Source organism: Triturus cristatus, chromosome 1_1 (assembly GCF_964204655.1).
Source record: "Triturus cristatus chromosome 1_1, aTriCri1.1, whole genome shotgun sequence".
Lineage (NCBI taxonomy): Eukaryota > Metazoa > Chordata > Amphibia > Caudata > Salamandridae > Triturus > Triturus cristatus.
In genome coordinates, this window is record NC_140579.1 from 980,053,690 (window position 1) to 980,081,558 (window position 27,869).

General features: G+C 47.7%; 1 protein-coding gene across 2 annotated transcripts in view; it reads right to left on the reverse strand.

The window, feature by feature from the left end:
- The window catches only part of MAPK14 (mitogen-activated protein kinase 14), a 789,257-nt gene that overhangs the window by 25,066 nt on the left and 736,322 nt on the right, over window positions 1-27,869 (reverse strand). For both annotated transcript variants that reach the window (XM_085651061.1, XM_085651059.1), the window contains exon 10: window positions 27,266-27,344. In XM_085651061.1, the coding sequence (XP_085507187.1) occupies window positions 27,266-27,344 (79 nt within the window). The remainder of the gene's footprint in view (window positions 1-27,265; window positions 27,345-27,869) is intronic.

Genomic DNA, 27,869 nt, shown 5'->3' on the forward strand with positions numbered 1-27,869 from the left:
TGCACTTGAATCCTAGATCTTCCCCCGTGACCATCGTTAGGGGACTGAGGCTGTTGTCGAGTGTCTCAGAGTATCTGGAAAGAGTTCTTTTTATTTTTTTTTAGATGTTTTACACCTTTTATATGATTGTCTTAGACATTTGTATTACCAAAAAGGAACAACACCTTCAAACTCTGGGAGAGGGGAAGGCTGCACATGTTCTGAGGCATAGATTGTGCACAAAATCCTTGTCAAAACTACATTTCTTTTTAAAAGAAGATGTGTTCAAAGAGAAATGCTAGCAAACCGCAAAAGCCAGTACCACAGGCATTATGCGACACTGGACCAATATATGTTGCCGGGGTGACTAAATTATGCGGCAAGGAAAGGCAAACTATGCATCCATTATGTAAGCATGCCCGCCAATACAACAGCTGTGCAAAACAACACAGTACCTTTAGTATTTATCATTTTGACGTCTCACTGGGTGGTACTTTAGTATTCAAGACACAGGATCTCAAACAATAAGATATAACGTATGTGCGATTCTTCTAAATCCAAGTCTGATTGTCCTGGTGAAATTAACTTTGAGAACAGGGTCTTGCTGTGAATATGAATTTATGCTAAAAGAATAATTTCTTCTTTGGCCCCATTATTGTTAATTTCACTATCTGCACTGTTTGAATTACAGCTAAGTACTTGAGGGTTTTGTTATCTTCAACTGGCAAAGGTCCTTTCCCTTGCCTCCAAAACATGATTATTTACACTATCTGGGCAATATTGTCATCTCTTTTGAAGGCTAATTACAGGAATCACAAGCTGAATGTGGCTAGTTAATTTCTTTGAACTGCCGGCGCAACATTACACCTCTGTGGAGCAATTATAACCTGTTACGTTTGAGCTAAAAAAACATTGTTAAAATCTGCAAATTATGTAGCAGCTGATGAATAATGTGGTAAGTGTGGTAAAATCATAATTACACTGAAAATGCTGCAGCTACACAATTGCATTTTGCATGGACCTTGCGGATTACGCACACAGGTGCCCTAATAGACAATCGTTTGAAAGGCCATCAATGGAGCCTTTGCTCTAACAGAATGAGCATGAAGTCTCAAAGAAGCCTAAACTCCTCTGTCGACATAAGATCTAGAAATGCAAGAGACTACCTGTCTTGCATAACTGGTTTTAGTTGGTTTGCTACCTGGAGAAACCAGAGTATCTCAGAAACTGATTACCAGACGATATAAGGGCATTTATCCATTCTAACTGCTGTTAAAATTGTTAAAACTGACGGAAACCGCACTTTATTCTTGGCACATTGCACATCTTGGGGAGAAACTAATACCTTTTAGGGCAGAGGTCTTCAAACTTTTTTAGGTTGAGCCCCCCCAGCTGAATTTATTTAGATGTTGGGCCCCCCCACCACCTGGCAAAAATTTCTGGAACCTGGTATTCTACATAATCGGCCGTCACCCGCATTCCCCAGTCCATATCCTGCTAATAATGTTAAACACAGTAAGAGTGTTTAGAAAACTGCAGGTTTGCTAGTTGGTGCGATTAAATGACAGAGGCTTACGACACAGTTCAAAACTAAATTTTTCAAGATAAAATGTGTGCAAATTGTTACTGGTTCTCCACCTAATTCTTGCAAAGCCTCCTCAAAGAAACTTCTGTGGTCTATAAAATGAGTACCATTCAAAGACCATGCTCTCCCCTGAGAAGCACTGTCCAATGGCATTAAAAAAAACGATTTCAACTCTGGCCATCCGAAGCAGCACTGCCCCATTCTCACCTCCCAGAAAAAACTCCCCATTCCTGCATTGCCCATCCTATCACAACTTCTCTCTCTGTGAAAAAAAGCGGTTGACTCCATCTGCCAGGTGCTGAGGTAAGCAGTTTATTTGCTACATAGGTTGTAGCAGGTGTCTTCCCTAGCAGAGACGTTTTAAGACATGGGCAACGTGGGCTCTGGCCCAGGGCCCCAGCCTTTCAGGGGGCCCTGATAGAGCCAGCTCTGTACTGGAGAGTCTTACCCTGACTATCTTGAATCATTCTTAAACAGATTGTTTTAAATAGCATTTTCCTTTCATTTATTTTTACTGTGGTGATGTGTGAGAGTCTACTAAAGACATTTTGCAGACAAATGTGTTTAAGTTTCATGCAACACCCATAAAAAAGTTTCTTTTAGAACAAAACAGCACTGCACACACGAGAAATGGGAGGGTGTCGCAGAGATTATTTGCAGTAATATTAGTAAGCTGCTGCTGTGTTACACTATTGAATACACATGTCACTAGTCCTGAATATTAAATCTCAACACATTTAGAAATTCTACCAGTGTGCCTGTACACTGTCAGTGGCCAGGCCAAAGAGGGCATGAAAGAGCTGAAAATGGAACATAAATTCAAAGCTGTTCTGAACAGGGCCACCCCTACCCAAATCCGTTTGGCCCAGGGCCCCCAAAATCCTTAAGATGTCCCTGTTCCCTGGCCTTGGGAGTGAGGCAGGTGTCTTTTTTGGGACAATGGTAGTGGCCGGGGTTTCTGGGATCGGGTGCAGCAGGTCGCTCCTCTGGGGTAGCGATTGTGACGATTCATATCTGGGATAGACTTTGAGGCTCAAGGCTTTCTCCTTCACAGCCGATGAAAAGGAACTTCCTACTTCTGTGGTGCTCTAGACCCTGCATTTTTATCATAATGCTAGTAATTTGCTTCTGAAGGGTACACGTTTGAAAATATAACAATAGGCCAAAGGATACCCAGTGTCTGGGATGTGTGACCTAGGAGGTTAATGCCCCAGCTGCCGTGCCTAAAAATGTCAGGTGTATATCACATGTAGAAGGGTGCCCTGGGTGGTACATTTTAGTATGTTACTGTATTTAGGGGTGCTCTGGCGCAAGATGCCAAGTCTGTCCCATGTCTATAGGAGCTCCCAGGAGTGTGAAGATTGAAGAAAGGGGCTGTATTTGGAGGTGCCTCTCTGAAAAGGACAACCCTGTACCATATCTAGGTGAAGGACTGAGATGCTGAGGTTAGAGTAGGGTGCTAAACCTGAAGATGCAAAGCCTGTGCCTATCGTGCAATGGATGTTGTAGGGAGCTTTAATTAGGGTGTTTTATGCCTGAGGGTGCCAGGCTTAAATCATATCTGCCCAGTGAAGTAACCAAACGTTTACTGGCAGGGGGTTATAAAACTCCCAAATAAATAAATAAATAAACAATAGAACTAAAGAAAGGGGCAGAGATTAAGGGAGACAGTCAGAAATAGGATACAGGAAGTATGCAAAGTTCACTATGCTGTGAAACCGAAAGTGAACAGACTTCTTTCAGGCAAGCAGATGCCCTGGGAAGAAAGACTGTCTGTTCGCTTTCTCTTACCTCCGATCTGAATTACCTGTTGGTGATTTTAAAATGCTCCGAGGCGAAAACCTTCACAGCGAGGCAGCACTCAAAGGACAGCTACCTAAGAAGAAAATGCAGTACGCACGGGCAAACAGCAGGAATGAAGAAGCGCCACACTCCCAAAAGGTAGTAGTATACAGGAACTTTGTGCACGCAAATTTCGCGGCACTTCCTGATATTTATGGTGCTGTCCACGTCATTGGTGGAATGTCACTGGTGACGTTCCTATGTGCTGATTGGCTGCTGGTCTCCAATCCAAAAGCCCCATTTGGAAATGGGTGAAGAAATACAGGAAACAAACGTTTTAGAAAAAGAAAAAAAAAAATCTTTTTTCTTTCTTTCTTTTCTTCTTCCCCTTCTTTCCTTCCTTCTCTCTCTTTATATTCTTTAAATATCAAGGAGAATAAAAACAAAGTTAAAAATTTAAGATTTGAGGTTGATCCTTCAATTAAACAGCAAATTAGTAGTTATGCTGCTTCCCTGCCCACTATGAGAAGGGCAGAGCCCAGGCATTCTCCAAGTGTCAAATTCAGTCCTCTACTCTGTGGCCTACTTAATGCCAGATCACTAGTAAAACACACAGAGGAAATCTATCAGTTGCTAGAGTCAGGGTACTGGGAAGTATTCTTCATAAGAGAAACCTGGGCCACTCTTGACTCAGCGACAAATTTGGGCATACCCTGCCCTCTAGGGTTTAAAGCTGTCCATAAACCCTGCATGAATAAGAAGGGAGGAGGAATAGGAATCCTCTACAATGAAAGGTGGAAATTCTCTATACCTGAACTAGAGGAGTCAGGAGGCTCAAAACTTCTGGGTTTTGCTCTGAAAACTGAGAAAGACAATGATATCTTGGGGATTCTGTGCTATAGACCTCCAGTGCTCCCACATATTCGTCTTGACCCCCCTGATAGGAGTCATCTCTAATATGGTGCTTGCTCACACACATTTCTTTATTTTGGGGGGACTTCAATCTATGGGCAGAAGGGGACTCTTCAGCCTCCTTGGGTCTACATCAACGAATGCATGGCCCAACTCATATGGCGGGGCACACTCTGGACCTTATATTTACCCCTGAAAGGGTCATATCCTGAAGGACATCCTACCTCTGCATTGGACTGCATATGCCCCTATATCCTTCCACATAATGGTGAAGCAAACCTGCCTTCACAGACTAGTCTCAGGACTAACAAGGAAAGGGAGGGCATAGTACAAATTGAGATATCTCCTCCATTTCCCAACACCTTAGACCCCAAGAAATCAGTAGAGGACAACTGCCTAGCATACGAGCTGGGGATTGCTGAAACCTTGTACAAAGTAATCCCCCTCACTAATTTGAAACCGCTCTGTAGACCTTTTGTACCTTGGTATACCAAACTACTAAAAGAGCTCAAACTGGCATGCAAGAAGCTGGAAAGGAAATGGCGTAATATTTATTAGAAAAACAGATAAAAAATGCCTTAAGAGTGCGCTAGGCAACTTCAAAAGAGGTCGGTAAAGCCAAGGCTTAATTTTATGCTAATAGTATTCTTGCAGTCAACAATGGAGAAAAAAAGGATTTTAAGATTCTTTGGGGACTAACCGACCCAGATTACAAAAAACAATAAGTTACATCTTCCCGAGAACTCTGTGATGATCTGGCTGATTTATTTGATAAAAAGACCAGCATGATTCTGGAGGACATTAGTTCATCTGCTCAGACAATTCCCCTGATCGAAATACCGCGGATTATCCAGAGACACTGCATAGAACGATTGGTGGCCAAAGCTCTAACGAACTATCAGTGTTAAATGCCACTTTGACCCTAAAAGGCATGAACTCTGGTGACAGCCATGATGGTAGGCTTAACACCTTCGATGCTATCTCGGAGAAGACCACCTTAGATATCGCCAGGTCCATTATCTTGGGATCTCCCTAGGATTCCCTACCCCCAAGTATATAAGAGTTTGCAGAGGAGCTCAATCTCCCTACAATGCAGGTGTGGAACCAATCCCTGAATATGGGTATGGTACCTCAAGCCTGGAAGAAAGCAATTGTAACCCCCTTTTGAAGAAATGGTCAGCTGATCCAGCGGTCCGGAGTAATTATAGGCCAATCACACCTCATCCCAGTGAAGATTCTGGAATGATATGCAAGTAGAAGTTTGTCTCAATATCTGGAATCGTATTCTCAGCTTGAGAATGAACAATTTGGCTTCTGACCTAGACATGGTACAGAATCAGCCCTACTGGTCACCTTGGATTAGTTACAGATGCAGGAAAATAGAGGGCAGTCGACAGTCCTGATTATGCTCGATTTGTCGGCCGTCTTTGACATGGTTGACCAAGACGACCTTATGTCCAGGTTAACCTCAATCAGAATCGGAGGTACAGCGTTAAAGTGGTTGGAATCCTACTTGTCGGACAGATGACAGACCCCTACTGCTCTGAATTTAAAAAAAAACTGCACCAGGAGTACCGCAGGGCTCAGCTTTCAGCCCTGTCCTGTCCTGTCCTGTCCAACATTTATATGAGGCCACTTATTACCTTGATAAAGGAGCATGACATCAGGCTGGTCATCTATGACATCCAGATGATGTTGTTCCTTAATAATAATCCATAGGATGTGGTAACAGCAGTTCAAAAAGGTATTCTGGACACTGTCAGCTGGATGAATGCAAACTCATTAAAACTAAATGGGGACAAAACAGAATTTCTGTGCTGCTAAGCGAGCAAGATTCCCATGACTCTCTCCTCTAACTTCTGGTCCCTCTCATCTGGAGAGGAGATGCTGCAATCAGACACAGTCTGTATTATGGAGGTCACCTTTGATAACAAGCGATCATTGGAGAACCATGGCACTAAAGTAGCTAGTACAAAAGGGGGTGGTGAGAAACGGGGCATCAGAACCAATCAAACACTCACACCCAGTCAACAGATCTGGGTTTGATCCATCACCGTTCTTTAGCCCACTCTGCCACCCCAGTTCAGACATGGCCATATGCAAATCAGTCTGACCCTGTGCCTCATGGGAACAGTCCAGCCCGAACTGCCAAGCCATGCCTTCCCTGGACCGGAAACAAGCTTCCTAGGACCGGTTTCTGGCATTTCAGCCGTCTTCAGCCAGGCTTGCTTGAATCCAGTGGCAAAGTGAGCAAGGGACTCACGTCTGAGCATACCCTGCCAACTTATGGCGAACAAAGCGGTACAAAAGGGGGTGGTGATGGACGGAGCATCAGAACCAATCAAACACTCACACCCAGTCAACAGATCTGGGTTTGATCCATCACCGTTCTTTAGCCCACTCTGCCACCCCAGTTCAGACATGGCCATATGCAAATCAGTCTGAACCTGTGCCTCATGGGAACAGTCCAGCCCGAATTGCCAAGCCATGCCTTCCCTGGACCGGAAACAAGCTTCCTAGGACCGGTTTCTGGCATTTCAGCCGTCTTCAGCCAGGCTTGCTTGAATCCAGTGGCACAGTGAGCAAGGGACTCACGTCTGAGCATACCCTGCCAACTTATGGTGAACAAAGTGGTACAAAAGGGGGTGGTGATGGACGGAGCATCAGAACTAATCAAACACTCACACCCAGTCAACAGATCTGGGTTTGATCCATCACCGTTCTTTAGCCCACTCTGCCACCCCAGTTCAGACATGGCCATATGCAAATCAGTCTGACCCTGTGCCTCATGGGAACAGTCCAGCCCGAACTGCCAAGCCATGCCTTCCCTGGACCGGAAACAAGCTTCCTAGGACCGGTTTCTGGCATTTCAGCCGTCTTCAGCCAGGCTTGCTTGAATCCAGTGGCAAAGTAAGCAAGGGACTCACGTCTGAGCATACCCTGCCAACTTATGGCGAACAAAGCGGTACAAAAGGGGGTGGTGATGGACGGAGCATCAGAACCAATCAAACACTCACACCCAGTCAACAGATCTGGGTTTGATCCATCACCATTCTTTAGGCCACTCTGCCACCCCAGTTCAGACATGGCCATATGCAAATCAGTCTGACCCTGTGCCTCATGGGAACAGTCCAGCCCGAACTGCCAAGCCATGCCTTCCCTGGACCGGAAACAAGCTTCCTAGGACCGGTTTCTGGCATTTCAGCCGTCTTCAGCCAGGCTTGCTTGAATCCAGTGGCAAAGTGAGCAAGGGACTCACGTCTGAGCATACCCTGCCAACTTATGGCGAACAAAGCGGTACATAAGGGGGTGGTGATGGACGGAGCATCAGAACCAATCAAACACTCACACCCAGTCAACAGATCTGGGTTTGATCCATCACCGTTCAGGGTCAAGACTGATTTGCATATGGCTGGGTTCAAACTGGAATGGCATGGTGAGCAAAAAAACAATGGATTTAGGCCCATTTTTTTTGCACTAAAGTAGCTAGCCCATGTTTTCCACTTTTACGTAGTTTCAGGAAGGTACTACCACTGCTGCCTATGCAAGCCAAATCACCTGTACTGCGCAGTGTCATTCTCAGTAGATTGGATACTGTAATCCCTTGCTACTTGGGGCTCCTGACTATTTGCTTAACCGATTATATAGAGTCAAAGTAGCAGCTGCCAAACTGGTCTTAAACAGACCTCACAAATCTTCAGCATTTAATGCCTTGAAGGAACTGCACTGGCTACCTCTAATAAAGAAGATTGTCTTTAAAGCCATGTGCATTGTGTTCAAGGAATTAAAAGGAACTGGTCCGGTGTTTCTACAACAAATATTGAAGGGGTATGCTCCAGGGTGACACTTTCGTTCCAGCACTGCAAATCTAGGATGCATTAATAAGTTCTGGAAGGCAACACAAGGTGGTCTAGCCTTTTCAGTCAAAGCAGCCCAACTATGAAACAAGCTGCCGCCATCCCTTAGATCGGCAACTGTTCTGCTACAATTCAGGAAAGCCATAAAGATCTGGCTTTTCCCTAAATAAACTTGCCTATGTCTTTCCCTTTGATGGTTACTTTTAGCAGGTCTGTAGTCACCTACATGCTACAGCGTCAGGATACCAGTTTGGTGACAACTGAGTTCTACAAATGGCATAAATAAATTATATCTAAACTTTTAGCCTTCCAAAGCAATCTAAATTAAGCAGGTCTCCTCAGTCACAGAATTATGTTGTCGAGTATGAAAACTAATGAGGATTTATTTTTTATTTGAGTTAAAACCATTGGAATGTAAAAGGACCCTTATGAAAGACATCATTGTCCATGTGGAAGTCAATATAGGGTCGCTGAATAACAGATAATGAAGCGCTCTGCTAATTCTAGCAGGTGGGATCCCTGACAAGAAAGCAGGCTTCTAGGTTTGTAGGTCCAATGACAAATGATTTATGCAGGAGCCAGCCCAACCTGAGTGTTAAGCACCATGACAGGCAGGCTCTTATATATGTGGATTATGAAGGATAAGAACATCAAAATAGTGGCTCATGGTCTCCATTTTGAAGGAGAACACGAAAATAAAGTCTATTTGGGTACGCTCATTCCTATACGAGGTGGCATGGGAACTGTTAGACCTGTCAGCCCTAGGGTGGTCTTTCCCTGTATTTTTGCCCTTGCCTCATTTTTTTCCATCCTCTTTTTCGTTGGCCTTAGGTCTCCGAGCGCCTTTTCACTGCTAATCAGTGTTAAGGTGTAGGTGCTCTCTTCCCCCAAGATGGCTGCCACAAGCCCCTGCTACTGCGGAGTGGCCTTCTTAGTAGCACCCTAGTTGCCAGGAGCTGGCTGGGACCCTACAACAATGTTGCGACACCAGCCCGCCTTTTTGTCCTATAATTATAGTGGGGAAGCTCCTGGAACTTGCTGGAACCTTCTAGAAGAAGGGTGGGGTTTTGCTTTTGCCGCCTTGGAGGGTGGTCACCTGACCTAGGGCTACTTAAGGAAAGGAGGGAACATTTTTTAGTCAGTTGGGGCGACGCAGACCTGGGGGAACCTACGCAGGAGTTTTAGGCGGTAGGGCCTAGTCAGGGACCTATGCCACTGAAAGTTTCAGGGCTTAGGTGCTGCCTTTTAAGTTGAGTGAGGGATCCTGAACTAGCCCACTGATCTGGCCCAGCGGGAGGGGAACCCAGGGATAACCTACCAAGCCTGACTGAGAATCCCTTCAGTCACCAACTCAACCTAACCCCCCTCCCCCTCCCCACAGGAACAAAACTGTGAAGGGCGCCAGATCCATCAAGCGCCAGAAGGACAACAGAACCTTACCAAAGAAACTTACAACAGAGACTTACTACTGAACTGCTGGGGGATCAACCAGGTACCATCGCTGTGACACCCCTGCGCTCCCTGACTTTGCCTGGGTCCCCCCTATCCTGTTCTGCCACTGGCGTGTGGCCTGCCACCTCCCAACCTACTTGCCCTGAGCTAGGGCGTCTCTGTGGGAGTAAGAAATCGCCACCCCCCGGGCTACAAGCCAACCCTTAATTTCTGCCACCCCCATCGGGGAACTCCGAAAGAAATCACTCAGCGCCGTGAGATTGTCCCCCTGCCAGCACCGGGGCTCAGTCTCTGCCGTCGCAGCCGAGGTAACGCGGCCCCCCCAGGGTGGAGAAGGCCGCCGGAATGCAGCGAAGGCCTCGTTGGGCCGAGACGTCTTGCCGAGGCCGCGTAGGCCCGAAGCCAAAGACTCCAGTCACCAGACTGGGGCGGACTGCCAAACGACGCCCCCGCCGCTGTGCCATTCGTGGAGAGGGCCGCGCCCCCGCAGACCACGCTATCATTGGCGGCTGCGGGCGCGGGCCTCGGAAGCCTGAAGGAAGTCCCCGCGGATCTCCCCGGCTACGTCTGGACTGGCCGGGAGCCCCGCGCCATCCCCTTCGGCCCGGATACTGCCGGGCGGCGCATGCGGCTGGCGGGAGAGGCTCGAGAGCGAGTGAGCCCCCGCCCAGCCGAGGATCATCTGGAGGGACCCGCGAGGGTCGAAGAGCAAGGTAACCCCTGGGGGAGGCGGGCGGAAGGCCGTAGAGAGGCCCAGAGTTCTCCCCTCCCCTGGGGAAATTCCTCATTAGGCCCAGTAAGCCACGGCACTCCCCCGGACCCGGGACCCTTGTCACCAGCACCTCTCGCCCTCTGAAGGGCTCCAGGAGAAGGTACTTTGGGGCCCAAGGACCTCGCCCTAGACTGAGTGCCCCGTCTAATGCCTCGTATACTTGCCAGGAGTAGCGCTGTGATTTCCTACTCAGTAATATGCCCTGGGCACTGCACACAATCAGAAACCTTTAGCGAATTACTCTTACCGCGAAGCAGACCAAAACATTTCTGGGGCCTATATGCGGATTACCTTAAGAGAGACCGCGCGGCAGCAGATCCTGAGCTGGGGACAGAAAATGAGGTGGATGATGGGGGGGCTGCTATCTAGTTAGCTCTTAAGATAAATGTCATGCATGTGAGGTAACATCGGTATTGGGGAGCAGATGCACTTTCTGCGCAGGTGGGGTGTAAGATTGGGGATTTCGCCACGGTCATTGCTGACAGATTGCTGAGTGGGATGTGTATTGCAATGGGGGGGGGGCGGCTTTTGGAGGGGGACCACAATGCTGGATGGTGTATCGGAGAGGGAAGTACGGGTGGGTTGCTGACTAGATGCTACTAAAGGCTCGGGCAAGGGAGGGGGGGGAGTTGGGTGTTTTGTATAGTTATGCTAATTGAGAAAACTGTGATCTTTGGTAGAGAATATTGCTATAGAAATGATGTACTGTACTGCACTATCGGCTGCTCATAATACATTGCATTTTTGACAACTGTGCTATCAGGTTTACTGGATGTGAGATGAGTGGTGCTGTAATATACCTTACGAAGTTCCATCAGCCGGCCTCCGGGTTGTAGGCGCGAAGTAATGTACATCACTGTGATTTATCAGTAAAAAATAAAATTTTAAAAAAAATTTAAAATATGCCCTGGGCAGCGCTAAAATGGACTGCAATGTCTAACGCTTGAAGGAATTGCCGTGTTATGAGGCGCTAGTGAATTGCCAGGTGTAGCGCTTTGCTTAGAGGCCATATTTTGAGGCACTATTGAGTTGCTATGTGCAGCGCTATGTTGAAATGCTCTATTTGAAGCGCTAATAATTTGCTATGTGCAGCGCTTTGCATCACAGCTGTGTTTGACGCTCCCCAGGATCTCCAGGTGACGCGCTTTGATTCCATGCCAGGGTTGATGTGTTAATGAACTGCCTAATCGATTTCTGATGAAATGCTTTTGATCCTAATGTTGATCTAGATAAAACTGATTGGTTTTATTCAACTTACTGGTGTGGTGTCAATTATTGCGTGCGTTTCCTGTCTCAGTGGATGCGTGTGCTGTATGGTCACTCTACACGTAAGCCCTTGGATGCCTACCTGCTCGAGTCACGCTACCCCCTTAGGGCCTGGTGACTCCTGGTCCTACATTGGTGGCAGCGGTGGGATAAGGACCTGTGACTATACACCACCCTCCAGTGAGACGGAGGGCGCCGCAATTAGACGCCTATTGTGTATGTTAGCTCTGCATCTTTTATTGCTGCATTAATTGTCCCCCACTGTCTAGACTGAGTGTGTGGAGGCCTGGTTAGCCCAGTACTGTTACCTGCATCCTAGTACTTTTTCCTTGATGTCTAGGTCCCCACCTGTCACAATGGAGTTCCAGTTAGCCAACCTTGAGGGGTATACAGTAAGGCAGCTGAGAGAATTCGGACAGGGGATGGGGGTGCCGGGGGTGCGGAGAGCCAAAGGATCGGAACTCCGTACAGCCTTGAGGGCATGGGTTGAGGCCCACCCAGAGGGAAGAGGGGATGGGGGACAGGAGGGGCAGGGTGCACCTCAGGAGGAGAGCGCGCAGGAGGAGCTAGACCTGCTCAATGTTGATGTTTCTGAAAACTTGCCACCAGGGAGACGTTCCGGGGCAAGCAGTAGGACAGGGTCTAGGAGGAGCGTGTCACCAGAAGAGTATGAGGACAGGAGGGAGGAGAGGCAGTTGAAGTGGGAGCTTGCCAAGCTAGAACAAGAAAGGGAAAATAAAAGATTAGCGATGGAAGAGAAGAAGCTGGCGCACGAGCTTCAGATTAAAGAGTTGGAGCTGCGAGCTCTATAGTTGAATGCGTCAGGTAAAGATAATGGTGGCAGCGTACCAAAGGCTCATCAGGAGCCAAAATGTTATCTGCCCAAGGATGTGATTGCCAGTTACACGGTAGGGGATGACATCGCCAAATGGCTGGAGGCGTATGAGGTGGCCTTGACAGCCCATGGGGTACCTGAAAGCAACTGGGGGGGTTGCCTGTATCGCTACATACCTCCCAATGTCAGGGACACCCTTTTGTATCTAGCTAAGGCGGATCAGGTCAGGTATGCCCCCATGAAAGAGGCGCTACTTAAGAAATTTGGCCTCAACCCTGAAAGGTATCGGCAGAAGTTCCGTGGCAGCCATAAGCTGTCCACTCAAAATTGGGTGGATTTTTATGATTATGCCCGTAAGGCGCTAGATGGTTGGGTGCGTGGCAGCGAAGCACATGATTACGAGGGCTTATACAATCTGTTTTTAAGAGAGCACCTCTTGGATAAGTGTTTTCCGGAGCTGCGCCAACATCTGGTGGACCGCAAGTTAACTGATCCCCGTGAGCTTGCGGAAAAGGCGGACATTTGGGTTAGCACCCGGGTGTCTCACAAGGGCCCCGGGGGAGATGGCCCGAAAGGCGGACAGGGTTTCCCCCAGAAGAAAGAGGGGGGAGATAAAAAGGTGGAGTTCTCGCGAGGCCCACAAACTAGACAGTTTGGGAAAGGAGTAGGGACCCCACCTCAGTCCAATTCCCCAAAGCCCACCTACCCTGACAAGAGTCAGCAGCCAAGGATTGTGCGGTGCTATGAATGTGGGGAGATTGGACACTACAAGGGCGATCCTAAGTGTCGCAAGAGACCCCCAGCCCCAACGGGCGGGAAGAGCCCCGGGGTGGCTAGTGTAGCGCTTGGGGTGGAGCTGCCCCTAGATAGGGAAGGGGAGTGGACAGGCCTGACCCTGGTTTCACTCGAGGATAGAGAGATGGTCCCAGTGGTGTCCCTACCCCCTAACACTGCTAAATACCAGCAGAGGGTGATAGTTAACGGGGAGAAGGTGGAGGCTCTGAGGGACACAGGTGCCAGCATGACCACCGTAGTGAGGCGGCTGGTGTCCCCAGAGCAGGTAGTCCCCGATGAGTTCCATCCGGCCGTATTGGCTGTTTGAGTCACTATCCAGTGGCTCAAGTTCCCTTTGAGTGGGGAGGAGTCAAAGGCCTATTGAGAGTTGCGGTGAGCCCTGCCTTGCCTGTGGGGTGCTTACTAGGGAACGATCTAGAGCACACCGACTGGAAAGATGTGGAATTTCGAGCCCATACTGAGATGCTGGGGTTACCAGGATGGACTTGCGTAGTCACGCGGTCCATGGCTGCCCGGCATGGAACTCAACCCAAGTTGGAGCCTGGGATAATGGCCCAACCCGACGCCGATTTTGGAGAGGAGAATGTGGTGGAGGACACGCCCCGTGTGATGGATGGGGAGCCCGCGGAGGTACCCCCGGAGTCCGCGGAGGTAGATGTCGTTCCCGTGGGGGACTTGCCGACCGGCATGTGGAAGGAGGGCCTACCCGGGAGGAATTTTGTCAGGCGCAAAGGGAGTGCCCCACTCTTGATGGCATGCGGCGGCAGGCCGAAGCCCAAGTGGCCAATCAGGAGACTGGCGGTTATCACGTGTATTGGGAGGATGGTCTCCTGTACAGTGAGCCTAAGGTTCCGGTGCATGGATCTTCGAGGGCCTTAGTGGTCCCCCAATCCTACCGGGCCTTCCTGTTGCAGTTGGCACACGAAATACCCTTAGCCGGACACCTGGGCCAGGACAAAACCTTGGCGCGGTTGGTCCCACATTTTTATTGGCCCAGGATGAGAGTTGCCTCTGACACCTATTGTAAGACCTGTAAGTCTTGCCAGGCGAGTGGCAAGACTGGGACTAAACTGAAGGTCCCTTTGGAACCGCTCCCGGTGGTCGGGACCCCTTTTGAGCGGGTCGGAATCGACATTGTTGGGCCGTTGGACCCTCCGACCTCAGCGGGACACCGGTTCATTTTGGTATTAGTGGACCACGCCACGCGGTACCCGGAGGCTATTCCTCTGAGGACCATCACTGCACCGGTGGTGGCGCGGGCCCTGTTGGGGATTTTTACCCGAGTGGGATTCCCCAAGGTCGTGGTGTCAGACAGGGGCACGAATTTCATGTCAGCCTATATGCAGGCCATGTGGAAGGAGTGTGGGGTAACCTATCGGTTCTCCACTCCTTACCACCCCCAGACTAACGGGCTCTTAGAGCGCTTCAACAAAACGCTAAAAGGGATGATCCGGAGCCTACCAGAGGACTTGAGGTGGAAGTGGGACGTCCCCCTTTCCTTGCCTGCTGTTCTCCTACCGTGAGGTGCCGCAGAAGGGAGTCGGGTTCAGCCCTTTTGAGCTGCTCTATGGCCATCCCGTTAGGGGGCCCCTCAGCCTAGTAAAGGAGGGGTGGGAGAAGACTTCGCAGAAGCTTCCCCGTGATGTCGTCAGCTACATGCTGGCATTCCGCAGCCAGATGGCCAAGCTGTGGAAGGCAGCCTCAGAGAATCTGGAGGCTAGCCAAGCCGTCATGAAGGAGTGGTATGACCGCAACACTCGGACGGTAGAGTTGGACGCTGGACAGAAGATGTGGGTCATGTAGCCTGGGGAGCTTAGTGCCCTCCAGGACCGGTGGACTGGTCTGTACGAAATTGTAGAGCGACGAGGCCAGACTACATATGTCGTCGACTTGAAGACCCCCCGTCAGCCCCATCGGGTGCTCCACGTCAACCGCCTGAAGCCGCATCATGAGCGATCTGAGCTTGCTCTCCTTATGGTGACGGATGGGAGCGAGGAGGAAGAGAGTGAGGCTCTTCCTTACCTTCTGGCGGCCCAGGAGAAGGATGGATCGGTGGAGGGCTTGATCCTCTCCCCATCCTTGACCCCAGAGCAACAGAGGGACTGCCGCCAGGTGCTGGGGTGGTACGCTTCGTTGTTCTCCCTCACGCCTGGAATCGCTCATTTGTGTACCCATGATGTGGACACAGGAGACAGCCCACCGGTAAAGAACAAGTCTTACCGGCTATCTGACCGAGTGAAAAACAGCATCCAGAGTGAGGTGGCAAAAATGCTGGAGCTGGGGGTGATCGAACCTTCCAGCAGCCCGTAGGCTAGTCCGGTGGTGTTGGTGCCGAAAGCGGCCCCACCGGGCACCACACCAGAACTTCGGTTCTGTGTGGACTACAGGGGATTGAACTCTGTCACGAAGACAGACGCTTACCCGATCCCACAGGCAGACGAGCTGGTGGACCGGCTGGGAGCAGCCCGGTACCTCAGCAGCATTGATTTGACGTCAGGGTACTGGCAAATTGCCATGGCCGATGGAGCGAGGGAGAAAACAGCGTCATCCCCCCCCCAACCCCCCCCCCCCCGAGGGCCACTTCCAATTCCGAGTGATGCCCTTCGGACTCAAGATTGCTCCGGCCACCTTCCAGCGGTTGGTGAACAAGGTGCTATCTGGCCTGGAGTCCTTCTCAGCGGCATATCTGGATGACATAGCTGTCTTCAGTAGCACCTGGGAGGACCATCTGCAGCACCTCCAGGAGGTGTTGCAGGCTCTGCAACGTGCTGGTCTGACTATCAAGGCCAGCAAGTGCCAGATTGGACAGGGATCTGTCGTTTACCTGGGACACCGGGTGGGCGGGGGTAAGGTGTAACCCCTCCAGGCCAAGATTGAAACCATTCTGGCCTGGGAGCCCCCCAAAACCCAAACTGCGGTCCGAGCTTTCCTCGGCCTCACTGGGTATTACCGCCGGTTTGTCAAGGGATATGGTACCATCGTAACCCCCTTGACAGAATTGACGTCCAAGAAGCAGCCACGTAAAGTAATCTGGACGGCTGCTTTCCAGGAGGCATTCAAAACTCTGAAACACGCGATGTGTACCGCTCCGGTGCTTGCGACACCGGACTTCGCAAAAGAATTCATTGTACAGACGGACGCCTCAGAGCACGGCATAGGTGCGGTGCTCTCGCAACTCAACACTGAAGGCCAAGACCAACCTGTGGCCTTTATCTCCAGAAGACTCCTCCCTCGGGAACAACGATGGAGCACCATCGAGCAAGAAGCCTTCGCGGTGGTCTGGGCTCTGAAGAAGTTGAGGCCATACCTCTTTGGCTCTCACTTCCTGATTCAGACGGACCACTGCACCCTTCGCTGGCTCATGCAGATGAGAGGCGAAAATCCCATGCTGCTAAGGTGGTCCATTTCCCTACAGGGGATGGACTTTCGGGTGAAACATCGGCCCGGAGTTGACCACGCCAATGCTGATGGTCTCTCCCGGTTTTTCCGCCTTAGCGATGAGAACTCCCTAGAGGTTGGGTAGCTCTCCCCTCTTTCGGCTGGGGGGGACGCGTGTTAGACCGGTCAGCCCTACGGTGGTCTTTCCTTGTATTTTTGCGCTTGCCTCATTTTTTTCCACCATCTTTTTCGTTGGCCTTAGGTCTCCGAGCGCCTTTTCACTGCTAATCAGTGTTAAGGTGCAGGTGCTCTCTTCCCCCAAGATGGCTGCCACAGGCCCCTGCTACTGCGGAGTGGCCTTCTTAGTAGACCCTAGTTACCAGGAGCTGGCTGGGACCCTACAACAATGTTGCAACACCAGCCCTACTTTTTGTCCTATAGCTAGAGTGGGGAAGCTCCTGGAACTTGCTGAAACCTTCTAAAAGAAGGGTGGGGTTTTGCTTTTGCCGCCTTGGAGGGTGGTCACCTGACCTAGGGCTACTTAAGGAAAGGAGGGAACATTTTTTAGTCAGCTGGGGCGACGCAGACCTGGGGGAACCTACGCAGGAGTTTTAGGCGGCAGGGCCTAGTCAGGGACCTATGCCACTGAAAGTGACAGGGCTTAGGTGCTGCCTTTTAAGTTGAGTGAGGGATCCTGAACCAACCCACTGATCCGGCCTAGCGGGAGGGGAACCCAGGGATAACCTACCAAGCCTGACTGAGAATCCCTTCAGTCACCAACTCAACCTACCCCCCCCCCCCACCCCCCCACAAGGAACAAAACTGTGAAGGGCGCCAGATCCATCAAGCGCCAGAAGGACAGAACCTTACCAAAGAGACTTACAACTGAAACTTACTACAGAGACTTACTACTGCTGGGGGATCGACCAGGTACCAGCGCTGTGTCACCCCTGCGCTCCCTGACTTTGCCTGGGTCCCCCTATCCTGTTCTGCCACTGGCGTGTGGCCTGCCACCTCCCAACCTACCTGCCCTGAGCTAGGGCGTCTCTGTGGGAGTAAGGGGGCACTGGGCGCTGAAGAAATCGCCACCCCCCGGGCTACAAGCCAACCCTTAATTACTGCCACCCCCGTCGGGGAACTCCGAAAGAAATCACTCACCGCCGTGAGATTGTCCCCTGCCAGCACCGGGGCCCCGTCGCTGCCGTGGCAGCCGAGGTAACGCGGCCCCCCAGGGCGGAGAAGGCCGCCGGAACGCAGCGAAGGCCTCGTTGGGCCGAGACGTCTTGCCGAGGCCGCGTAGGCCTGAAGCCAAAGACTCCAGTCACCTGACGGGGCGGACTGCCAAACGCCGCCCCCGCCGCTGTGCCATTCGTGGAGAGGGCCGCGCCCCCGCAGACCGCGCTGTCATTGGCGGCTGCGGGCACGGGCCTCGGAAGCCTGAAGGAAATCCCCGCGGAGCTCCCCGGCCACGTCTGGACTGGCCGGGAGCCCCGCGCCATCCCCTTCGGCCCTGATACTGCCGGGCGGCGCACGCGGCTGGCGGGAGAGGCTCGAGAGCGAGTGAGCCCCCACCCAGCCGAGGATCATCTGGAGGGACCCGCGAGGGTCGAAGAGCAAGGTAACCCCTGGGGGAGGCGGGCGGAAGGCCGTAGAGAGGCCCAGAGTTCGCCCCTCCCCTGGGGAAATTCCTCATTAGGCCCAGTAAGCCACGGCACTCCCCCGGACCCGGGACCCTTGTCACCAGCACCTCTCGCCCTCTGATGGGCTCCAGGAGAAGGTACTTTGGGGCCCAAGGACCTCGCCCTAGACTGAGTGCCCCGTCTAATGCCTTGTATACTTGCCAGGAGTAGCGCTGTGATTTCCTACTCAGTAATATGCCCTGGGCAGCACTAAAACGGACTGCAATGTCTAACGCTTGAAGGAATTGCCGTGTTCTGAGGCGCTAGTGAATTGCCAGGTGTAGCGCTTTGCTTAGAGGCCATATTTTGAGGCACTATTGAGTTGCTATGTGCAGCGCTAATGCTCTATTTGAAGCGCTAACAATTTGCTATGTGCAGCGCTATGTAGAAATGCTCTATTTGAAGCGCTAATAATTTGCTATTTGCAGCGCTATGTTGAAATGCTCTATTTGAAGCGCTAATAATTTGCTATGTGCAGCGCTATGTTGAAATGCTCTATTTGAAGCGCTAATAATTTGCTATGTGCAGCGCTATGTTGAAATGCTCTATTTGAAGCGCTAATAATTTGCTATGTGCAGCGCTTTGCGTCACAGCTGTGTTTGACGCTCCCCAGGATCGCCAGGTGACGCGCTTTGATTCCATGCCAGGTTTGATGTTTTAATGAACTGCCTAATCGATTTCTGATGAAATGCTTTTGATCCTAATGTTGATCTAGATAAAACTGATTGGTTTTATTCAACTTACTGGTGTGGTGTCAATTATTGCGTGCGTTTCCTGTCTCAATGGATGCGTGTGCTGTATGGTCACTCTACACGTAAGCCCTTGGATGCCTACCTGCTCGAGTCACGCTACCCCCTTAGGGCCTGGTGAATCCCGGTCCTACAGGAATCTAAAAACAAAGATGGACTGGAATGTGGCCCCAAGTAATTACCAGTGGCTGAGATTCATCAAAGCATTCCCTCATCACATTTTTGAAATTCTCAGTCCAAGAGGACAGCATTAACTAAGGCTCTATTTCTCTCGTTAAAACGAGAATCAAATTGTGGCAAAATATATTTTTCACTGAGAACAGATCCATTTGTGGAAAGTTCTAGGTTTTGAACATAGGCCATAGAATTTCTCGACTGGTCACGAGTGGGGTATGACACAATTTGCAAAGAATATGTGGCTTCACATTGCTCTTGTCCTCAAAATAGGATGCTTCCAGGCAAATGTTATTGATGGGAGGCGAGTCCCACATGGCTAGACTACCATTCTGCAATGATGTAATCTGTTAAGGCTTAACAACTTTCCATTGAAAAACAGAAGGAAGACCTCAGACCTAGTAAAATGGTCCTAAACTATAGGTGGGTTGTCAAACAATTGGGTTATAAATTGAGGAGACTGACTACCCACCTCAATCACAATTCTGGTCCGGGAGAACCCTGAAGGGTTCACTAAATTAACCGAAGCTTAACCCTCAGGCAGCTATGGAACTGAGCAGACAGGCTTAATTTAGGGCAATGTGTAAAATTATAGGCAGTACTAAAACAGTAATGAAGTCAAGACACAACAAAATAGAAAATCCTAAGCTGAATTAGAAAAAATAGTGTAAATTTCAATAAATAAAAGGACAACAACAACAAAAATACAACAAGGGGAAAAAGAGATAAGAATTGTTAAATTTTTAAATTAAAAATAGCGCCAAAAATGCATTAAGAGCCAACTGCAATCAACTGGTCGTTTCAGTGGACTCCATCTGGGGACGCAGCATGGGTCCAACACAGAAACCAATTGTATACTGGGCTGAGGTTTTACCCGGGCCTCAGGCTCAAAAGTGGAAATCAAAACTCTTCCGCAGTGCAAGGTAGCAGGATGTAGCCAAAGAGGGCTCCATGAGGTCGCAGAGACTTTGGATGCCGTCCCGGAAAAGCAGTTGGTTTTGGTAGAAAAAGCTAAGAGTAGCAGAAGTTTGAATTTTTAACCCAGGGAGGTCCTCTAACGGACTGGATACTTTTGGCACCATTGCCCAGTCAAGATTTTGACTTTCGCACTTAGTCACTTGCTTGGAGCTCAGAATCCTTTAGCAGAGCAAGGCTGTAGCCGAAGAGGGCTCCACGAAGCCGGATAACTTCTCTGCATGGTCCTGATGAATCGACTTTGCCCTTGCGGAGAAGCTCCAAGCAGGATAACTTGAATCTTCAGCCCAGCGATAACATTTCTTGGGTGGATGGGATTACCAGCTTTGTCTCCTCCTCTAGAGGTCTTGAAATTGAAAAGGTATTTAAGTCCCTGGCTTTCCAGGGTGGTAGAATTAGTCCAGTCAGAAATTCAAGGGTGCCAGGACTGCAGAAACAACACTTGGGGTCAGGAATCCACACCAGCAAAGTTGGAACTGGTCAGCTGGAGACTCCAGGAAAAGGTGTCTTGAAGCTTGTTGTGACCCAGTAGCTTGAACAGGAGGCCGTATGACCATTGGGGTACACTTCTTTGTCCTGGTTACAAGAAGGTACAGGTTCAGTCCTTCAGGGCTCCTCTCAGATCACAGACAGCATGTAGAGTCCTCTTTTGTTCTTATTCAGGCCCAGTAGTGTTCTGAAGAGGGCCCCAAGGGTTGTCACATTTATGCCTGGTGCTGGCTTGTGGGTGAGGGGACTACTGACCCCTCCCTAACCAGTGGGGTGGAAGTTCTCATTGGTAACCTTACTCGGTTTAGCAGCAGTTCGTGTCTGCCGTACTGCAAACACTCCCACATAGCCCATCCTCCTAAAATAGAAAATAGTGAAACCACTTTCACCTTGTGACGATCATCTGTTCCCACCAAGAGGTGTGGTCAGGATAATGAGCAGCCCCCTCCTCTGTGGTCACTTCAAATCAGTTATGGTGGCAGCTCTCCTGCCACTGAGTTTGGTGCCTGGCTGACTGACAGACAAAGGAAGGGAACCCAGATGTCAGCTAATTTTTAATCACACAAATTGTGGTGGGAGGATGCTTGCAATAAGTCTAACCACTGGCAAAAATATTCTAACCAGCAGTTCTTTTGCCCACCATGCCACCTCAGATAGACCCAGCCATATGCAAATCAATCTTGGTCCTGCCCCAATATTAACAGTCCAGCCCGAACTCCCAAGCCGGATCCTCTAAACCAGAACACAAGTGACATTTGCCTGTAACAGTGGAGGTTTCTTAAGAAAATTAAGTTCCTGGGTCCACCCAACAGCCTATCCTGCCAAAGGAAGAACATTTCCACACCACACTCATGCCTTATTCTCTGCTCTGGGAGCAGTTTTGACGCTTCGTTCAGGGCCATTCACCAGCTAGGCAACAGTTGGAAGGTAAATGTAAATTAGCCTTTAGGAGTTTCTGGCAGCGAAAAGGTAACCTTTTACAAGGTACTCTTCCTTAATATTTACTGATATTCCAACTTCATCACCAAGTTGAGCTTTTATTAAATATTAAAAAGAGTTGTTAAATATTTTTTTTAGCTCATCTCTCTCCTGAGATAGCAGAATTAATATTGTATATGGCTTTACCGTGTTTCTGGGACAGCCAGGCATCCTACAAAGAAAATAGCTTTTGTGTGCTGGTCACTGTACGGACATGTTAACATTGCATATCCTACTTTTAAATACCATGCACCCTGCCTTGTTGTATACGAGGCCTACACAAGGGTGATCAATAAATACTTAAAAAGGAAGGTTTTGACCTGACAAAAAAAAAAACTTCTTTCGGCGGCTTGAACTGCAGTTTTTACACTGCTACAGTCAGGTTACAATAGTAGGCCTGAAAGCATGGCTGCTCTGCCACTGTTGTAGATGACACAGTAGGCGCTGCAGTCCACCAGTGTCTTTTGACTTCCAGGCAATGGGTACACTGTATACCATACACTAGGGATTTATGGGCACGTTAAACATACCAATTAGGAGTATGCCAATTCGATAATGTTTAAAGGGGGAACACAAGGGGTAAACTACACAAAGTTATAAAGCCAGTAAAAACTATAGAGCAACAATCTGGAGGGACATCACGTAAAAGATAGTAATTTCCTACATAGATGATGTACAGCTCACGGTCTCTGATAATGAGAGGCAGATTTGGTCAATTTAGTTAAAGGAGAGTTGTAGAAAATGTTGCTAACAAGACAGATTCTGAAAAGCAGTGGGCGCTAGGCCTTAGCTGTATGGGGTATGGGGTATGTGGACCCTCAGAAGGCTAGTTCAGGCTGAGCTGCCAAGATCCAAACTAGTCACACCCTGTGAAAAAGTTCCATACATTGAAATTAGTTTAGGGAGTAAAGATTTGAAACCTAAAATGGACCTTAAGCCCCAGCGTACTTTGGCATAATAAAGTTAAAAAACGGATATTTTTTATTCCCTTCTAAAACATATTGATCCTCCTTTGGGGAGTATGGAAATGAGCTATGCAATCTTTGAGTGTATGGAAGAGAATGGCAGAAGGGTCAAAGCACACCTTCCTTGATTACTGAACACCCTCTGGTACAAGTGATTTACACTCATTTTTTTGTAAAATTATATCAGTTATTTTCCTGCTGGGAGACACATGATCCTGATTCTGTTGCATCACCAAGGGACAACCAGCCCCAACATCTTGGAGTAATGTGGCTGCAAAAGAAAAAGCAGTGCTTTTGTTTGACTTGGAATTAAACCTATATGCTTTGTTGTATAATTTCTAGTTCATTTAAAAAAAGATACTGGTCAAACAGAAGAATCCCTTGCAAAGCTGATGATGATACAGAAAATAAAGAAGGACATGTAGGCACAGTAATGAGAGTGTGCTCATAAACATTATGCACAACAGTCTTAGGACTTGAATGTATGCTAGTAAGACAGATGGTGTGTATGGCCGACATTCAAGAGGAGAATGGTAATCCTGCCATGCAATGGAATGAATATACTTCAATTTAGGAGATTAAGGATGACCAGGTGAATGTTGTGAAGACAGACCAGGTCCGGAATCCCTCCTGGGAGTATTAAACAAATGTCCCAAGGGTGCAGTAAGATAATGAGATTCATGACATTCCACAATTGAGAAAATATACATGGTCTTCTTGACACGATGCTCAAAAACAGAGGTGTTCAATACATAGCTTTCAAAATACCAGTAGCTCAACAGCTGGTAGAAAGTAGCTCACAGACATGGAAATCAGCCTAGTACATCATCAAGAGAGCCTGGGGCTCAGCAGCACTCGGCTCTAGGCACAACATGCAGAAATCAGTGTTATTCATGAAGTGGGAGCCATCCAAACCAAGGGCAGGGTGTCATATTACCACACAGTATGACTGAGAGAATGGGACCCTGTAACACACAGAACTTTTATGGGGGGCATGCTGTAAGACACGTGCTGGAAAAAAATGCTAGTACCAGTGGTATTTGGAGCTATTTGAGTGCTGGGTTGGAGAGGCCCGGGTGTAAGTTAAGTTTGGAAGCATCCTGAAACAGAAGGGGGAACAAGGTGCAGTGGGGTGAATACAGCAAATGCTTCAATGGCTGTTGGGGGAAATCTGTAGAATGTGTGTTGTAATGTGTGATTATGTGACTATTCATGTGCCTGTGAGTGTGTGCTGGTGTGGCTGGTGCAAAGGCCCTCACAGGCAACCAGTGTTCAACCCTGCTGGCAATCCTTGCAAACCTATGATCTTTGCTTAATGTTTATCCTTCAAGCATCGAGTGCATAATCACGGTCTCTTCTTTCATAATGGTAGTCTTCCCTGACACAACGATTTATACCTTTGGCATATTGTGACTATTACAATGCCAGATATGGCACAGTGGTGGTCATATGGGGCACTTTGTGGGCATCCCTGGCCTAAATGTGGCCTCCGCAGACATACTGGTTGGCATTCTTGAAATAATGCTGACCATACTGGACTTATTTTGGGTCTCAATGGTGAAGCTGTGCCATCCCTGGCACACATGGTGTTCTCCAGTTACAAAGACAGCCATTTGTTACGTATTGTGGGCATATTTGAAAAAATAGTGTCCACACCAGACATGCACATGACCATGTTCGGGACAACATGAGAATTCTTGAATTTATGGTAGGGATCCCGGGTATATGATAGTACTACAAGTCACTGTGCGGCAGACTCTATCCATATAAGCCACCTCCACATGTGAACATTGATGAAACAGACAGGCCGATGACTGGAAGATCAAACGCATATTTATTAAAAGGAAAACTGGTATTTTCAGGAGCAGGTAGTGTTTTTCGTTGTAGAAAATAGCTCCAATTTTAAAGGGGAATAGGTCACAAAAAAGAAAAGCATGAATCTACTATTTGTCTGCATTTTCCTAAAGTAACAACTGAAGTTTCATAAACAAAACTGTATTCCAAACTTGTTTGAAAGCTAATAGTTAAACAATACTTTCTAATTAGTTGGAGAATGTTCTCAACTTGATGCCAGAGATCATGTGCTGCTATGCTGTTACGACAATGCTCAGGTAGGCACATTTTACCCTGAGACATTATTAAAAATATATTTTTATTAATATTATCCAGGTTTCATCAGTACACATCATCACATCTGCAACTGAGTTTACAGGTGTGCATATATAATAGGATCAATTCACAAACAACGTATCACTGATTCAACTTTTCATCAATGAACAATACACCCCACTGCAAGAAAGCCAAGGGCGCCATCAAAATAAACGCTAACCGGTTATATAAAGAAAATCAACTGAACTCCCATCATCTCAAGCCCCTAGAACGTTACCACAAAAAAGTCATAATCATCAGCAATCCTGATAAAAATACCGTAGGCTTTGAGCGATATTAGATTCCTGCTGATAACCCTGCTTCATGCCCTAGGGTAGTCACTATAGATATCATTGTTGTATCATGTGGATACTACTGGAATCGTTTCCACTAGTATAACAATGCACTACTGATAGTACCTGCTCGCAGCTGTGGATGATTTTTATTGATCAGAAGTAGATCTTAATATAGAAAAACGAGCTCCCTGATTTCAATATTTTCTCATTTACCTCTGTAGGCTATAAAGATATAAAAGATATGTTGAAGCAGGCAATGGTACAAAGAATGGAACCACTTTAGGCTAAAAACCTTCGATCTTTCAAATATTGAGCATTTAAACGCCTTGATCTTGCAAATATACAACAGGATAAATTGTTTATGGGATATCCAGCAACAAAGCATGTCCTAGGTACAGACAACGCTGAGGAACTAGTACTGGCATCCTAGAAGGAGACAAGCTTAAAAAGCCAAAGACGTATTTACTTCTTTGGGGGAGTTGGCTACACATGTCTGATCAATCCAGGATGTTCTGAGTCTGTTCAGTGAAGTTCCAAGACAGTAACAAAAAAATAGAACTTTACACTTTTCAAGAATATTACCTCCTTACAAATAAAAAACAGCTTTCGGTGCCACTAACCCGATCCTTTTTTTCCTGCTTGGCTAGCTGCACACCAGAATACAACTATTCTGAAGTATTTGTAATCACCTTCCTCGGAGCAAGTGATTAATGCAATGGAACGGAATGGTTGACATGGCAATATGAAAGCTAATCAAAGCTATTCAGCCAAAGAGCACATAGTTGTTCTTTTGAGCTTTTGGAATTATTCTGAATGATACAATTGAGTAAAGTATGTACATCTGTAAAAGCAAAGGTTCTATTACTCTTAAATCCAGCTCTCTTTTATTCACAAATTGTGAAAAGAGATAACCAAGCACAGATGGCTGGGCAACACTTTGAGTCAAGCTTTCAGGGAGCACAGTATGGAAAGAAGCACTGCGGACTGCTCAAAAGATCTTAGGCAAACATTCTTCTAAAAAACAGGGAACCTGTTTTTGCTACGGGTGAAGGACTTATGAAAAACGAGGAAAAGTGTGATGATACTGGAAGCTATTGCAATATAAGATAAAAAAGCTTTCAGCTGGAAACATACCTTATATTTCTAGCCATGTTTAGACGTGGCAGCACATACCCATGTACATCACATTGGATGGAATGGGTTGGCTACCTAACTGCTGAAAAGCCCGTGGGTAAGAGACTAGCCAAGTAAAAGAAAGCAATTTAATGTTAGGACTTTTCAAAGTCAGATCTAATGCAGATAAATAACATGAGAGAAAGGCTTTATTATCAACATGTTGAGAGACTCAAGTCATGTCCCAAGCCCTGTTCTTCACCACTCTTTTACTAACTTTACCTGTCTAATTTCAAACATATTGACATTTTGGCACTTCACTCTGTCACTATTTGAATTTCTCTCAAAATCATCTTCAGGTAAGAGGGTTTTAACTTCGGTTGTAGTGTGGTTCGTTGTTTAAACTTACTCATCCTTAGAACCTATCTACTGGAGACCTTCAAAGTTCGTAAGAATTTGTGGTTGCCCTGGATCAATCTCCTCTGTATCCAAGAGTACCAAACAAAGAGTTATGAATGTTAGGGGCTCGACAACTCAGCTGATACAAGGAAATTGTGAAAGTCCAACACAACACCTAATTTCTGGATATCTGAAGAGGAGGCAAATTTACTGGCCAGGTTGATGGAGACAAAATCTAAGGCTTCTAACCTTTGTTCTCGGACTTAACATGAATTTTCAATCTTGATCTCCTAACCACTTCAGACAAAGAAGGGCCCAAAGTCTAAGCGGTGTAACCATGTGACTAAAATTGTGGAATAAAGTTCAGATCAGCAATCCCTCATCTTAGAACAGTCAACTGCTGAGTTGTTATTCCAAGTCTGGTACCAAGCAATCTTAGTATCAGCCCACTATGACACAATTGATTCATTCTTGGTATTGAAAAGTAAACACCTGAGGAAAGATATGGATCAATCAGTACAGTCATTCACATGGACCATGCAACCACATTTTTTGTAAATATATAAAGCCCAGACAAAATAAATCACAAAGACATTTATCAACAGGGAAATTAATCACGTTTCATGTGGATGGAAAAATAACACAACCTACCCTTAGGTGAGGGTATGAGGAGACCTTGGAACTCACCTTGTGGATTGGCTCCAAGAAACACATCCTCAAAACTCATTTTGGGCATATATGGCAGAGACTGGATGTAGTTTCGCGCCTGAAAAAATAAAAGCATTTGAGATCCGCAGTGACTTCCAAGAGCAAGGGGATCTCAATGAGAGACCATTCAACTGCTGCTAAATCTTAAGGGAAGTGGTTCTTAAGTGAGATGCCCAATTACCTTGAATTTGCAGGAGTCAGGAAAAATGTCAGGACAGCTGTCTCAAAGCAGTCTGATATCTGGGGAAGTGTATACACCTAAATTATTATGGGCCTAGTAGACGTGGATAATACCTGGGTCGTGAGTTAAGTGGGTGGGGGCATATCTGCTGAATTCTAATGAGACCACAATATTGTCTAGCTTCAAAGCCTTTCACAAATAGAAGAAACAGAAGATGACCCACATAGATAATTATATCCTGCCCCAAGGATAGCTTACACAGGAAAAACAATTGAGCACTTCTGACATGAGTGCTCAGACCCGTACCAGACAAGTGTGCTTCCTCTGAGGGATGGTCAGTTAAATACCAGGCTAGTGGCAGTGTTTGCTAAAGTGAGTGCTAGGGCAGTATCAATGCAATGC